At 35.2% G+C, this 14,767-nt stretch overlaps 1 protein-coding gene across 1 annotated transcript in view; it reads right to left on the bottom strand.

The window, feature by feature from the left end:
- LOC101295646 (probable sugar phosphate/phosphate translocator At3g10290-like) overlaps positions 1 to 3,005 on the bottom strand; it is a 12,012-nt gene extending 9,007 nt beyond the window's left edge. Inside the window, exons 1-3 of the mRNA XM_004305662.1 lie at positions 2,419 to 3,005; positions 1,584 to 1,687; positions 395 to 623 (exon numbers count right to left, since the gene is read on the bottom strand). Of these exons, the coding sequence (XP_004305710.1) occupies positions 395 to 623; positions 1,584 to 1,687; positions 2,419 to 2,862 (777 nt within the window). The 5' untranslated portion in view covers positions 2,863 to 3,005. The remainder of the gene's footprint in view (positions 1 to 394; positions 624 to 1,583; positions 1,688 to 2,418) is intronic.
- Between the last annotated feature and the right edge of the window lie 11,762 nt (positions 3,006 to 14,767).

Genomic DNA, 14,767 nt, shown 5'->3' with positions numbered 1-14,767 from the left:
TTGACATGATGATGTCTCCATAGACCAGAATCACCAGATTGATTCAACTGGATTTGGTAGTCTTTTGTACAATTTGATCCTAAGTTCCTAACTAGTTCTAGTGGTGGATTATTTTCAAGTTATTAACAATGTCCTCCACCCAATTTAAAAGTAACATGCTTGTCTGATCTCAGTTTGATTTGTTTCAAGTCATCTGTGACTGCAACACGGACTTCTGACAGCAGAAGTAATTCACAGCTCCTAGATGGGTGCTTTTAGTTTGTGCATAACAACGAGTTACACACATACACATCCACATATACGTATTGCATTTGATCCTCTGAAACTAGTTTGAAAAATAAAGCAATGTACATATTTATATGGGATTAATAGAAAATGAAAAGGATGTCAGAACCTGAAGTGTTAGCGCACTTGTATGCTTCGTCACCAAGAAATTTGACAAATTAGCAGAATAGGCCATTACTGAATTAACCAAAAGAAGTAACCACATGAATTTATGCTCCCTTCCAAGTGACAAAGTGGCATCTACAACATTGGGCTCCATTATAAGTGCAGCAGGCAACAATACAAGAATAGCAATTGGTGACATATAAAGCAGCAAATTCATAGAGTTCAACTTTTCCCTGTCAAATATAAAGACATGAAAACAGCCCAAGTAGTAAGGCAACATCAGAGCAAGAAAAGAGCACTTGGCTTTGAGAATAAGATAGAGAATACTTAAAAAGGACATGGGTTTCAAATCAGACAACAAATATCGAAATTCTATCTTTCTAAATTCTAATTAATCAAAATTTATGGTACTGCAGATTGTTCATTCCTTGTCAACCCAATCAAGCAAGAAGGAAGTATAACTTAGAAAATAACTACCTCAATGTTAATGAGAATGTGTGTGTTTGTGTGAGCGTAAAGAAATAAGATAGATCGATTCATGCAATTCTTATATCTTTATGTGGGAAAAAGATCAAGCATTCTGATAAGGGAAAGATATATGTAACTGTGTAAGCCTCTGGTTATTTTGGAAATGGCCATCTTCAAGGACACCTCATTCTAGTCATGAACTAATGATTGAATAGTCTGTAATGGTCCATTCACCAGAATACGTAACAACTAGAATGCTGTCATTCGATGATTAGGATAAACTACAGCAAAAAGTGGTGATCATTGCATAATTATTCCCGGTCCACATTCTAACCAAAAACATGAATTCTAAGTCTCTAGGTCAAATGGTTGTGCCTGAAGTAATCAAAGCCTCAAAGGACTGCCATAGTTCTTTATCCTGCCACAGAACAGTTCTTGTGCTAACAGGCTCATCACTTGCTTGATTCTCTTATGAAGAATGAATATGCTGTACTAAAGTATATCACTGATATCAATACAATTCTCAAAAATTCAGTAAACATCCTTCATATATAATTCCAGCTTTTAGTGTATCCCAGTGCATATCATGACTCAAAATTTTCATATCAACACTATTTTTAGTACATTCGATAATGATGAGAAGAGTTGACGGTAATTGTTAATCAGCAGAAATTATCCCAAGTGCTCAGATGACAGATTATACAGAGAAAGCTCTCAAGGTTTACCCGTCAGAAGAAAGTAGGATACCCTGAAGAACAGATTTAAATGCCCTTGCAGCAGTTGCACTAATACACATAACAAAGCCAAAGAAGTGAAAACTCGGCTCACCCTGCCATGAACCAAGAAAATCCTGTAAGTTCACTGAACTTGAAAAAGAAAAACACATTCTGTTTGCAAGGATGAAAGACCAACAAGAAAATGAAGATCAAACATATTAACAGGCAGGGAAGTTAATAGTCCGTAGTAGTCAATAAGTTGATTAGTTAATTCTATTTCTTTTCCTCTCTTTTGTTAATGAATCTTGTAATCAGTAGGAGACAGTATGAAGCAGGCTATTATATTCAATCAAATATAGTCGAGTACCAACACATAAATTTAAACACAGAACTCACATCACCACACTCCCAAACACAGTTTTGTTTAGTATGATTCAGTTATTCTCCTCTGTTAATGTTCTGATACTTGTTTGATTTACTTAGAAGAAAGCAATTACTACAAATATAAAACACCAACCATGCATCACTAAATTAGGCAAACATAGATTTTGTCTTGGGGCCCTCCTCGTCTCTCAAATTGCTTAAATCAACTATGAAAATCCCCTTATAAGTTATAACATTATCAATCACATGTGATCTAGTTCAAATTCACAACACTGACAATTCATGTTTCAAATCTCAAGTATCACTACGCAGCGCATTGTATACGAGTTCAGATCTACATTAGTAACACGTTTACCAAATTCCCTTAACAGGAAAGTGATCAAATTAAGCTTATACCGAATTAAGCAGGTACGAAATTGCATGATCCAATGCTGGAAAGAAAATAAAGGAAGCGCATTACCCCACTAGCAATGACAACTCCAGTGACAACAGGGACAAGAGCAGCATAAGTAACCCAGGCCTCCCTTTTAAGGGTAGCCAAATAGGCAAAAAGGGCAGTGAAAAACGGCGTGGTGGCACCGACGGCCTGATTAAAAGAGATGGCGAGGTATCTGAGGGAAATGTTGCCGCCGACGACGGACCCACAAAAAACAACACTCAAAGTGGCAATCTTGAGGAACTGGGACCTGGATTTGAGGGTCTGGAGAGGGACCACCTTGAGGAAGACGATGGAAATGTAGCTGAGAATGGCGCAGGCGGACATGTGGCACATTGTGAGGAAGATTGGGAATCGGAAGCCGTAGTTGGAGAGTAGGAACTTGTTGAGTAGGAGGACGCCGATGTTTGATGAGTACCAGAGGACTATGAGCGAGCAGATGAATATGGCTTCTTTCTTTGACGACATTGTGTTGTTTTGGATTTTGGGTTTAAATCAGAGTAGAGTGACTACGGATTGGATTTGGTTTCGGTCTGGGAAGCTCCAATCTGAGAGCTTCAATTGTAAATGAATCAAATGATGATGCACACTTTCTTTCTTTCTGGTTCTGTGTATTATTGTGATACGTGTGTAGCAGCAGGTAATCGGTAAGTTTGTTTTTTTTTTTTTTTTTTTTTTTTGTTACAAGATACAAAATATAGACAACCTTAAATCGTAAAACCTCTGCTACAACCAACACCAAGAGAGTCGAACTGTAAGAGGAAGAGATCTGTTGCAAGCTTGTGTTCCAAGTTAATGTCCCAATTTTTGGAATTTTGCTAAGTTTTTTTTTTTGATGAATAAAGATTGTATTAAACACAAAATGAGTGCAAATTAGCCACTCAAGTTGGTTACATCTCAGATCAGAACATCAAGTACATCCTGGGAGAGTATCTAACCAAACTACTGAGTTTGCAGCTTCATATGTTGTGGCTGAGTTACATATTCTACTAATGTGCCTTACGGAGATTTTAGGTGTAGAGGAGAGGTTTCTCTGATATCGTAGAGCAAACCTTCTAGTCTCGCATGGGTTCCTTTCACATCAGATATAGCTTTCACTGCCTCTAAGCAATCTGTTTCAATAGTGCCCCTAACAATGTTCAAGGTTTTTAGGAGTTTCATACCTTCTTTAATATCTCATACTTATACTTGCTTAGCAGAGGCTGCTACAGAAATAGGAATAGCAAATGTTGCCTTAAACTTTCCTTAATAATTCCTCAGTATTCCTCTAGTGCCACCACATAGAACAGTTGGGAGAAAACTACCATCAACCATGAACCTCCATTATCCATTTTCCGGTGGCTTCCATCTCTTGGGAGTGTGGTTGGGCAATTTTCTTCGGTGATGATTTCGGTTGCACCTGTTGATACTCATGAAACCATGCCAAGCCTCCTGTTTGTAGTTGAAGAGAAGTTTGTTTCTTGTCATTCCACAGTACATTGTTTCTATTGCGCCAAAGTGACCACAACATAATCAAGTTTTTGTCAAACATTTCCCCCTGCATATTCAGAGCTTGATGCATCATCCAGTCTTTGATGCATATCTTAAATGCATCACCTTTTAATTTGGATGTCAGTCTTGTGGTATTTTGCTAAGTTAAAAATTAAGAGTCATGTTTTAGTGTACGTATTAAATTAAGAGATAGCTTGATCCGAGGAGATTATGCATTTTCATTAGGATTCTGTATATATGTTCAATTGTATCAATGAGAAATATAAGAAAACTTAAGCTCAATTCTCCTTTAATTAGTTCCTAAATACTTTGTTTTTGGGTAATTGGATGAATTCATTCGAACATGATCCAGGAGCAAAACTATATAAGTTTTGATGAATTCAAATGAATGAATCTAATCAGGTTTGTTAGCTTAAGGGGATTTAGTTTGTGTATTTCGATTTTGAATCACGTTTAGAGAATCAACTTGCTTTACAAAGACATCAACTTGCTCCGGAAAAGTGAAAAGACACATGTTGGATTTGATGGAGTGCTGGCGGATGATGTTTTGGTACTCATCAACTGATACATATCTTCATTATTCATGAGATAATCTAATTTATTTATTTATTTTTATTTTTAAGAAAAACAATAATATCAATTATATAAATCAACAATTACACATGTTTTAATGAAAACAATAACAACCAAGAGTTAATCAATCAATGACACACCAGTCAACAATTTCAATAAAAACCTAATTATCAAATTAAAGAAAGGTTTCCCGAGAGAAACCCTATCTGGAATCCGAGTGCTACTTCCGACGCTAACTAAAATTAGTAACACAACGACTTGTTTTCTGAAATCTTTATCCTTCTGCTTTTGCAAGCTCGTGTCTCTCATTCCATCCTCGTACACTCTTACTTTGAAGTTGCCGACATTTATGCCGAAATTGTTAAGGACACTCACATTGCCTTATTTATGAGATGATCTAATTTGAAGCTTTGGTTCTATCTTCTTCTTCTCTTTCAATAAGAGAGGGATTATATATATATATATAGAAAGTTTAATAACAAAATAAAATAAAAATTAGGTATGTGTATCTAGCAACTATATGTGTGTGAATAAAATTTCCCATTAATAATTTCTACTTGTAATCTATCCAAATAAAGAATTTCTACTCTTGAATGTTTTTGAGGATTCAATGCTATGTACAAGTCTCATGAGTCCGGTATAGGTATATTTGTGCAATGTCTGATTTGGTTTTGTCTTTTATAAATTTGTCTGGTTTTTTTGGTTGTTGACACCCTTTTCTTTTTACATGGTTCCTTCATGAGAAATTTTATTCTCACATTTCTATTTTCTACATACACATCTCTTTCTTCACACCCTTAATATTAAATTTTATCATTATGTGAAATTACCAAAACATGTCAAACTAAAAACAAAAAAAAAAACAAAAAAAAAACAAAGATTGAACCTCGATATGATCTGGTGGAATTGGAGGAGATGATGAGAACGATCTTTCATGATACCCAAAGTTACAAAACAGAGAAGGAACCCACTTGAAATAATAACTTGCATGAAGTTTTCACCCAAAAAAAGAAAAGATCAAAGAAAACAAAAGAAGAAATCAAACAAATCCATGAGAACCAAATTAGATCCGCCTTCAACGTCTCATAGAAGATCAAATCCTTTAAAGATACTGGAACATGCAGCAAGGATTGAAACAGTGGTTTCAATTCTCAATGAACTGACAAGAAGTTAAAAAAAGAATACCAGATTTTTGACGATGTGTAAAATCCTCAAATCAGAGGAAAAAGCACAGCGGAGCACAAGCTCAGAAGATGATCTCAACTAGATGAATTTGTGTAGTCTTACAACCACTTGTAAACCCTATTCTATTTCAAATTCCTATTAATCTAGGCAGACGGTCTTCTTCTTCTTTCTTCAAGAAACATATCGTATCCTTGTGACTTTAATGATCTTCTCTCAAGACACGTGAGAATCACAATTACACTCACACACCAAGTTCAACTCAAGAAGGAACAATTGAACTTGTAAACACAGATCAGCAGCAAAATCAACTCTCTTTGAAACTCTAAGCATGCAAAGCTCTCACCATATCTCATATATGCGCCTCTGAATATATATCTCATATCCTTGCCACAACAACCCTAATATTTTTCCAAAAAGGCATTCCACTAAGAGGAAAATCACATATATGAATTACACAATATTTTCAACAACATAAAAATATATCATAACCAAGTGAGATTCTTTTTCTCACTTAGGGCATCTCTAACATTTGGTCTAAATCTTAAACTTATATTCAAATTTTAAGACACTCAAACCTATACTATTTATATAGGTTTTGCATCTCCTACCCATATGGAGGTAAAACCTAAACATATTTAATTATTTTATATCATCATTTAATCATATATAGAGTGAAACCTAATTGTTTAATAATAAAATTTGACAGTGGCCCACACCTACTCACCCTCATAAATTATAAGTTTGGTCTTATTTAGTTGAGTCAAAATATAACACATTTTAGATAAATCTTATTTTAGCTCAACTTGGATAGTGAGTTGGGGATGAGATTTTACAAATCCTAAACCTATTATAGGTTTTAGACCAAGGGTTGAAGATTCTCTTAGAATCCATGTCACATAAACCAAATAACAAATCAGTCCACAATTGACTTCATCGCTGTCACTCCAAGTTGACTTCATGGCTCTGTTATTGTTAGTAAAAGACCTCATATTTCCACAGTTAACAGCAATATGGCCAACACCACCACACTCATGGCATTTAGGAGAATTTCCTTGAAAAAATTTCTTTTGAGAAAATCTAGTTTGATTCAAAACTCTCTCATTTTTATTTTCTGAAGAAGAATTTTTTCTTTGATTTGAAAAATTTCTAGAAGTACCAGAGGATGAATTTTTGTTTTTCAAAATATTTTAGAACTCTTTTGTAAGCAAAGCAATAACAACAGGTTCATTATCATCATGAGTAACTTCTTCTTTTTTCTTCTTCTTTTTACTAAAGACAAAGCCAAATCCTTACCATTTTTATTAGGCTTACCGATTCTCAAAGTCAAAGTCTTGAGATACTTACAAGTTTCTCCAGACTTAAAAGTCTTGCAATTCTTCAATGGCTATTTGTTTTGCTTGAAATCTCAATGGCAGTGCCCATAGAAATTTTTTCACAATCATATCATCTTCAATGACCGCCTCAAAACTCTGGCATTTGCTTATAACGTCCATGAGTCTTGAATTTGTCAATGGTTTCATCTTCATTCATGGGCATCATGTAGAATTCTTGGATTAGTCTCTGAAACTTTAAGTTCTTGAGTTTCTTGTTGCTTTCATGAGCTACTCTTAGCAAGTCCCACACTTCCTTGGTTGTTTTACAATGGCTTATTCTTCTCCTCTCTTTCAAGGAAAGGGCATGAAAGAGACTATTTCTATCTTTTTGATCAATGGCATATCGCTTGATTTCATTGCTATCCCATTCTTCATATGGCTTCTCCACTATTTCCGGCTTTAGTTCATATCCCTCTACTTCCTTACCTTTTGTTTCTTTTATGAGAGATTTCCATCCTTTCTCTGTCACACCCTAATTCTCGAAGGATAATTTTCAAAAATTCGAGCATGATATATCTCAAAATAACAATCCCAAAATTTGATCAACAACTTCTAAACTAAACTCAAAAGCAGGAAATGTAATTGTCAACAAGACTCAACACTGCGTTAAACATTACATCTCCTTAATTACATTAACTTCAAAAGTTTAGTAAAATAAGGATGCTGACATGAGCTTAAAACAAACTGCATAATATACAAATAAAATGTACATCATCTAAAACCCTGTCACTATGCCTCCACCTCAACCCTGTTGATCACCACCTGCAGGTCTAACCTGTACACCATGAATTGATGCACCGGGTTGTAAAACAACAAACCCGGTAAGCTAAAAAGCTCGTATGAGTAAATCTTAAAATAATAACTCAATAATTCCAACATCACATAAGATAAAACTGGTAATTCCTGCATTAGCAACTTAGTTCAGGAATCACCTAAAAACAAGAGAATTCAAAAGAAATAATTAAGAAAACACGATAATTCAAAATCATAAATGAATCCTGCAAGAAGCGTAGTTCAGGAATTTTATTAAAATCACACAATTAAGATTAAAGAATCTTCTGCGGATAAACATAGTTCAAGAGATACTCAAAACAAGAAATTTAAATGACAACACATAAGAACATCACACAATCATTTCTCTACTCCTACTTATGAGTTCGTCAACACTTAGTCATCCCCTATAAGTAACCAAACAAACGCGTACTCATGGGTTCGTCAACACATGAAGTACCGACAGACAGACTAGCGCTCTATACTGACCGTAACCAATCACCGGCTAAGGCTTGGTTCCCGGTCCACCACGAATGCTCATAATCTAATGCACACAATCACCGCTAAAACACACATCTACAACTAATGCACACAATCACCACTAAGACACACATCCACAACTAATACACACAAAAATATTATGGTTACAAGAACCTTAAAAAATAATCATTTAAATAAGAAAATTTGTTTTCTCTTACCTATGAGCCGTTGACGATCAAACTCATATATTTTAAAACAACAAAAACATAATTTTAATTCATCATCATCATCAAAATCATCATCATAATAACCATAAATAATTGGTCTCAAAGTGAACTTTGGTGAGATTTTACTCACCTAAATACTCCCGCTGCGTCTTTAATAACAACACAAGAGCCAAGCTCAAAATTGACTCCACAAGTTCCTAAATAACACAAAGTCATCCTTAGTAACTACTCAACAAAAGATCGAAGCACCCTTAACCAAACCTTAGCCTAAAGGTTGCCCAAAGGAGGACAATCCTTCTTTCGATACCTCCCAAGGTCGTCGGACACTCAACAACCTATCCATGCTGCCTCTAAGTTCAAACTTTCAAAGTTTACAACCTAAGAAACATCAATGATTAACATAGCACCTAAGATGCACTACCTAATCAACACTTAGCCTTGTCACACAACAACACACTCACAATTACACAAACTAGCTAACACAGCAACCAAACCCACTCATACTACCCAGACGCGCTTTCATGAGCCACCACAGGCAACGGCGAGTGAGCCCCACGCGCCACTACCAACTTCAAATTTTGGGAGAACTTACAACATGAAACTTGTATATTGAAGCAATGTGAGCAACTTTAATACCTGAGGTTTTAACTAATTTGGCCGGAATCGGCCTAAAAACACCTCGAAACATCACCACGGATTCAAACTTCAAAACTGCAAATCCAGTGCCTAAACTTGATCCTTAGGTCACCAAAGAGATATAAACATCTCTAGAGGAAGGAGGAGAGCAAGACTCACCAAGTTTCGACCGAAATCGCAGGCTTTCCGGCGAGACAGCAGCAGCTCCGCCGCTTCGTGGCGGCGTCTAGGCGGCAAGACAACGAGCGGCGCTGCCCCAAGAGTGGAGAGGAGGTCCATGCGAACCCAACGGGACCGGCGGCGTTCAATTTGGTGGCCGGATGGCCGAATTCTATGCCAAGGAAGGTTGAGGTGCACGGTGAGCTTGGGAGAGAGGAGAGAAAAACTGATTGCAGAAATTCTAGGGTTCCAAAAATACTTAAACATCTTTCTATTTATACACCTTCCAAAATCGAAAACAAACTTCCTCTGACCATAACTTTCTCATACGAAGTCCATTTTATGCGTGCCACATGTCTACGAACTCGTATCGTCGTGCTCTACAACTTTCGTGAAGGAAGTTTCTCAAGAAACCTAACGAATAAAAATTCAACTCCATGACCTTTAAAGAAAATAGAACCGTTGCAGATAATTTATGTGTCCGAACACTTCCGCTCTTCCTTCGAACCTCAAAAACACACTAACTTCTAACTCAAAAATTCTCAAATAATATTAGAAACTAATATCAAATTTCCGGGGTATTACATTCTCAATGACATACCAGCAAAGATGATCTTGAGCATAGAGGAATGATTGCATCAAAATCTTCTAATCTAATTAGTTTTCACCATCAAATCATGGAGGAGTGTTCACCGCAGTACTATTTTTGTCATGTTCCATCTTCTCTTGGATCTTCTAGACACTTCCATAACCTGTTCTGGTACCACTTAAAAGTACTGGAACGTGCAGCAGGGATTGAAACAATCCTCAGTGAACTGACAAGAAGTTAGAAAAAGAATTCCAGATTTTTGACGTTGTGTAAAAACCTCAAATTAGAGGAAAATGCACAATGGAGCACAAGGTCAGAAGATGATCTTAACTAGATGAATTTGTGTAGAGTCTTACAACCACTTGTAAACCCTATATTCTATTACAAATTCCTATTACTCTAGGCAGACGGTCTTCTTCTTCTTTCTTCAAGGAACAGATTGTATCCTTGAGACTTCAATGATCTTTTCTCAAGACACGTGAGAATCACAATCACACTTATACACCAAGTTCAACTTAACAAAGAACAATTGAACTTGTGAACACAGATCAGCAAACGGTCTTCTTCTTCTTTCTTCAAGGAACAGATTGTATCGTTGAGACTTCAATGATCTTCTCTCAAGACACGTGAGAATCACAATCACACTTATACACCATGTTCAACTCAACAAAGAACAATTTAACTTATGAACACATATCAGCAGCAGAATCAACTATCTTTCAAATGCTAAGTGTTCAAAGATCTCACCGTCTCATATGCGCCTCTGAATATATATCTCATATCCTTGCGCCAACAACCCTAGTATCTGTCCAAAAAGGAATTCCACTAAGAGTGAAATCACATATATGAATTACATAATATTTTTCAACAACATAAAAAAGATATCCTGACCAAGTAGGATTCATTTCCTCACTTAGAATCCATGTCACATAAACCAAATAGCAAATCAGTCCACAATTGACACAGACCTTTCTTTCTAGAATCTCACAGCAATCATATAATGAGATCCTAACTAAATTAGGACTCAAATAATTCCTGCCAATATAACACATACATATAGTACACATGCATACACACGCATACACACAATTACACAAGAAGTAAATATGTGGGCAACACATGTGTGCGTAACACAGATTACTTCGATGACACTGGTCAAGATGTCGCTGTAATTCATATTGTTGTATTTGGTATAGGAATGCCAACATAGTCATACCAATATCCTCCTTCAAACAAAATAAATAGAAGATCAAGAAAAAAACAGAGAAGAAATTCTCCCTCTACCATAATTGAAGCTATATTTTGAATCTTGTTTCAATAAATTAAATTTGCTTAATTTTGTTTTCTGTTTTGGATTTTTAATTGTGAGAAATGATTTTGGCTTCTTATTTATGCTCAATATTGTGTTATTTATCTTGATTTTTATTCTAGTTTCATAAGAGCTAGTCTGTGCCTAGGGCCGGTTCTGAGAAATTTAAGGCCCAGTGCGAAATTTTTTTTTTTGGCCCCTTATATATATATATATTAATTTACTACATAATTTTTTATTCAAAAAATACCGATTTCTTTTTTATGAAGAAATTTGTGCCCCTTATATATGTTAAATGTTTTTGGTGTTTCGAACCTAGCCAAGTGCAATTCGGAGATCGAAAATGACAAATTTGGATATGAAAAACTCATAGCAATGTGCCGTTGAGTCTTAAAAAATTGAAATTTATGGAGAGAGGAGATGTGAAATGGAGAGAATAAGAGATGATGGAAAAATTCAAAAGATTATGAGCAATTTATTCAGACAGCAGACTAACTTTTTTTTAATTGTGGAGAAAGTCAATAGTCAAGTGGCCTCATTTATTTTTGTAAATTAATGCAACAAATATATGAATTTGGGAAAAATTACTCCAAATAATCAAAAACGAAGACTATTTAAGTAATTTATGAAGATTAAACGACATAGTATGTCTTTTTTATTGTGTTATTAATATATTTCTTTCTTAATTATATATACTATATATATAAATGTATAACAAATCAGTAAAAAAGAGGGCCAAAATTTATGCTCATTTAATCTTGGGCCTAATGCGGGTGCATTGTTGGCACTACACCAGGATCGACATTGAAGGCTAAGGGATCTAACCGGCGAAAACATCAAAGCCTTACCTTGAAAAAAACAGTATCTCAACGCTCATGGCCGGCCTCGGTACCGGTCGGAATCTTCGGTCCGCTGGCCAATAGAGGAACCGCCGGCGGTGGAGTCCCAAGACGAAGAAGATTCGACTTGGCATGCTGACGAGGACAAGGGCGAAAGAGATGACTACCATGATTTCGGTCGTGGAACTGTTGTGCTTAAGTATGTCCCCTTTGTCAAAGGTTGGGCCTGGTCTGTTGATCGTGAAGGATGAGCCGAGAATCTCTTTCCGTAGGACTTTATCTCGCTATATATTGTTTTTGTTTGTCTAGGTTGTTTTTGTAGGACTTTATCTTGTTGTGATTTTGTTTTTCTGGGTTGTTTCCGTAAGACTTTATCTTGCTATGTTTTTGTTCTTCTAGGTTCTTTCCGCAGGACTTTATCTTGATGTGCTTTTAATTTTCTGGGTTTGTTTCCGTAGGACTTGATTTTGCTTGCTTTTGTTATTCTGGGTTGTACGTGTTTGAAGCTTGATATTATAATCTTCTTTTTTTTGGAAATGTTAAGGTTATGATCTAAACCGATGCCGAGGACAAGATGATTGATGATTATTAGTTTTAGGTACTACTGAAGATGCATTGTTATATGTGTCATTGGCCGACTGACAAGATTAAAGAAATAGACAGTCATGCTGCAACAAGAAATAGACAGTATATCATGCTATCATTAATTAGCTATTAGTTAACTCTGCACACTACCAAAAACTCTATTCACAAACTCTATTTCAATGATTGGAAAACCAGATAGAAAAGAAGCAGATATGTCCAAAGGGTCGTCCAGCCAAACTGTTGTACTGAACTGCATGCGTAAAGCCACGACTTTTTCAGGGCTGGTCCTGAGACATTTAAGACCCAGTGCGAAATTTTTTTGTGTGCACCTTACATATATTAATTCCTACATAATTTTTTATTCAAAAAATACCGATTTCTTTTTTTAGGAGGAAATTTGTGCCCCTTATATATGTTAAATGTTGTTGGGGTTTCGAACCTAGCCAAGTGTAATTTGGAGATCGAAAATGAAAAATTTGGATATGGAAAACTCATAGCAACGTGCCGTCGAGTCTTAAAAAATTGAAATTTATGGAGAGAGGAGATGCGAAATGAAGAGAGAGATGATGGAAAAATTCGAAAGATTGTGAGCAATTTATTTAGACAGCAGACTAACTTTGTTTGATTGTGGAGAAAGTCAATAGTCAAGTGACCTCATTTATTGTTGTAAATTAATACAACAAGTATATGAATTTGGGAAAAAAATTAAGGGATAAAAAGATTACTCCAAATTATCAAAAATGAAGACTATTTATGTAATTTATGAAGATTAAACGACATAGTATGTCTTTTTTATTATGTTATTAATATATGTCTTTCTTAATTATATATACTATATATATATATAAATAGGGCCCTTCCAATAAGGGATCCCTATTTTAAGCCATTTATAGGGATAGGGCATTACACCAACTTCCCGATTATAATTTTACATCTTCACCGTTCATATCTTAGGTCTATATGAGTAGATCACCTCTACAAAATTTCATATGATTTGGTGATCGTTAAGGCTTTCAAAAGTTCAATTTAGTTTTAATGACCTTCAACGGTTTTAGTTTGACATAAGCTGGACCGTTCAAAATCATTAAAACTAAATCAAACTTTTGAAAGTCTTAACGATCACCAAATCATATGAAATTTTGTAGAGGTGATCTACTCATATAGACCTAAGATATGAACGGTGGAGATGTAAAAATTCAATTGGGAAGTGGTGTAATGCCCTATCCCTAGAAAGTGGCCAAAAATAGGGATCCCTCAATGGAAGGGGGCTGTATATATAAATATATAACAAATCAGTAAAAAAAGAGGGCCAAAATTTATGCTCCTTTGATCTTGGGCCCAGAGCGGGTGCACTATTGGCACTACTCCAAGGCCGGCACTATCTGTGCCTATTTGAAATTGAATTTCAATGATTGTTCATGAACTGTAGACCGAAATTGAAAGCATAAATTTACATTCATCAATTTAGACAGAAAAAGTTGAGTTCATGTCCAATCACATATCTTGATAGAAATTGATCTTACATCCTTTAAGAAATTGAACTGAAACCTAAACAGCGATCTGGGATTGCTCGATATTTTTGAAATTGAAATCTATCGTATTCAAGGGTAGTTTGAGAAGTTAAGGGTTGTGTATTTAGTAAAATGTAAGAACTACATATTAAATGGGTGAAATATTAAGTAAAAAATGTGTATTTAGTGTTTAAGGATGTGTGAATAGAATTACCTCTTCCTTTATACTTTGTTTGTAAATTATATGACATCATCTTCTGTCCTTTTGTAAATTCTTTTTCTTTAAGGCTTCTTTATAGATGGTTTGCAATTTGTATGACTCTTATCACTGGTTAGCTATTGTTGCTTGATTTTCTTTACTTGTTTTATGTTTTTGTGTTGATTGTTTGCTCAAAATGTCTACCTTTAATAATGAATTAGACCCCTTTTGTGTTGATTCTAGAAACGCATAGTAGAAAAAGAAATTTAATTAAACTTAATATTATTATAGATCTAAGCTGGAAAACTGGATAATCTACAGCAAAAGTTAATTGTCAACAATTGTGTTAACAAATTCTTATGATTGTTCGTTATTCATATTAAAATCATTTCGATCTGTGATCGACATGTTCTTCTAAAATCTTGAATAGCATCAATTCTACAATA

This window comes from Fragaria vesca, linkage group LG6, assembly GCF_000184155.1.
Source record: "Fragaria vesca subsp. vesca linkage group LG6, FraVesHawaii_1.0, whole genome shotgun sequence".
Taxonomy (NCBI): Eukaryota; Viridiplantae; Streptophyta; class Magnoliopsida; order Rosales; family Rosaceae; genus Fragaria; species Fragaria vesca.
This window is presented reverse-complemented; position numbering and strand designations above follow the sequence as displayed.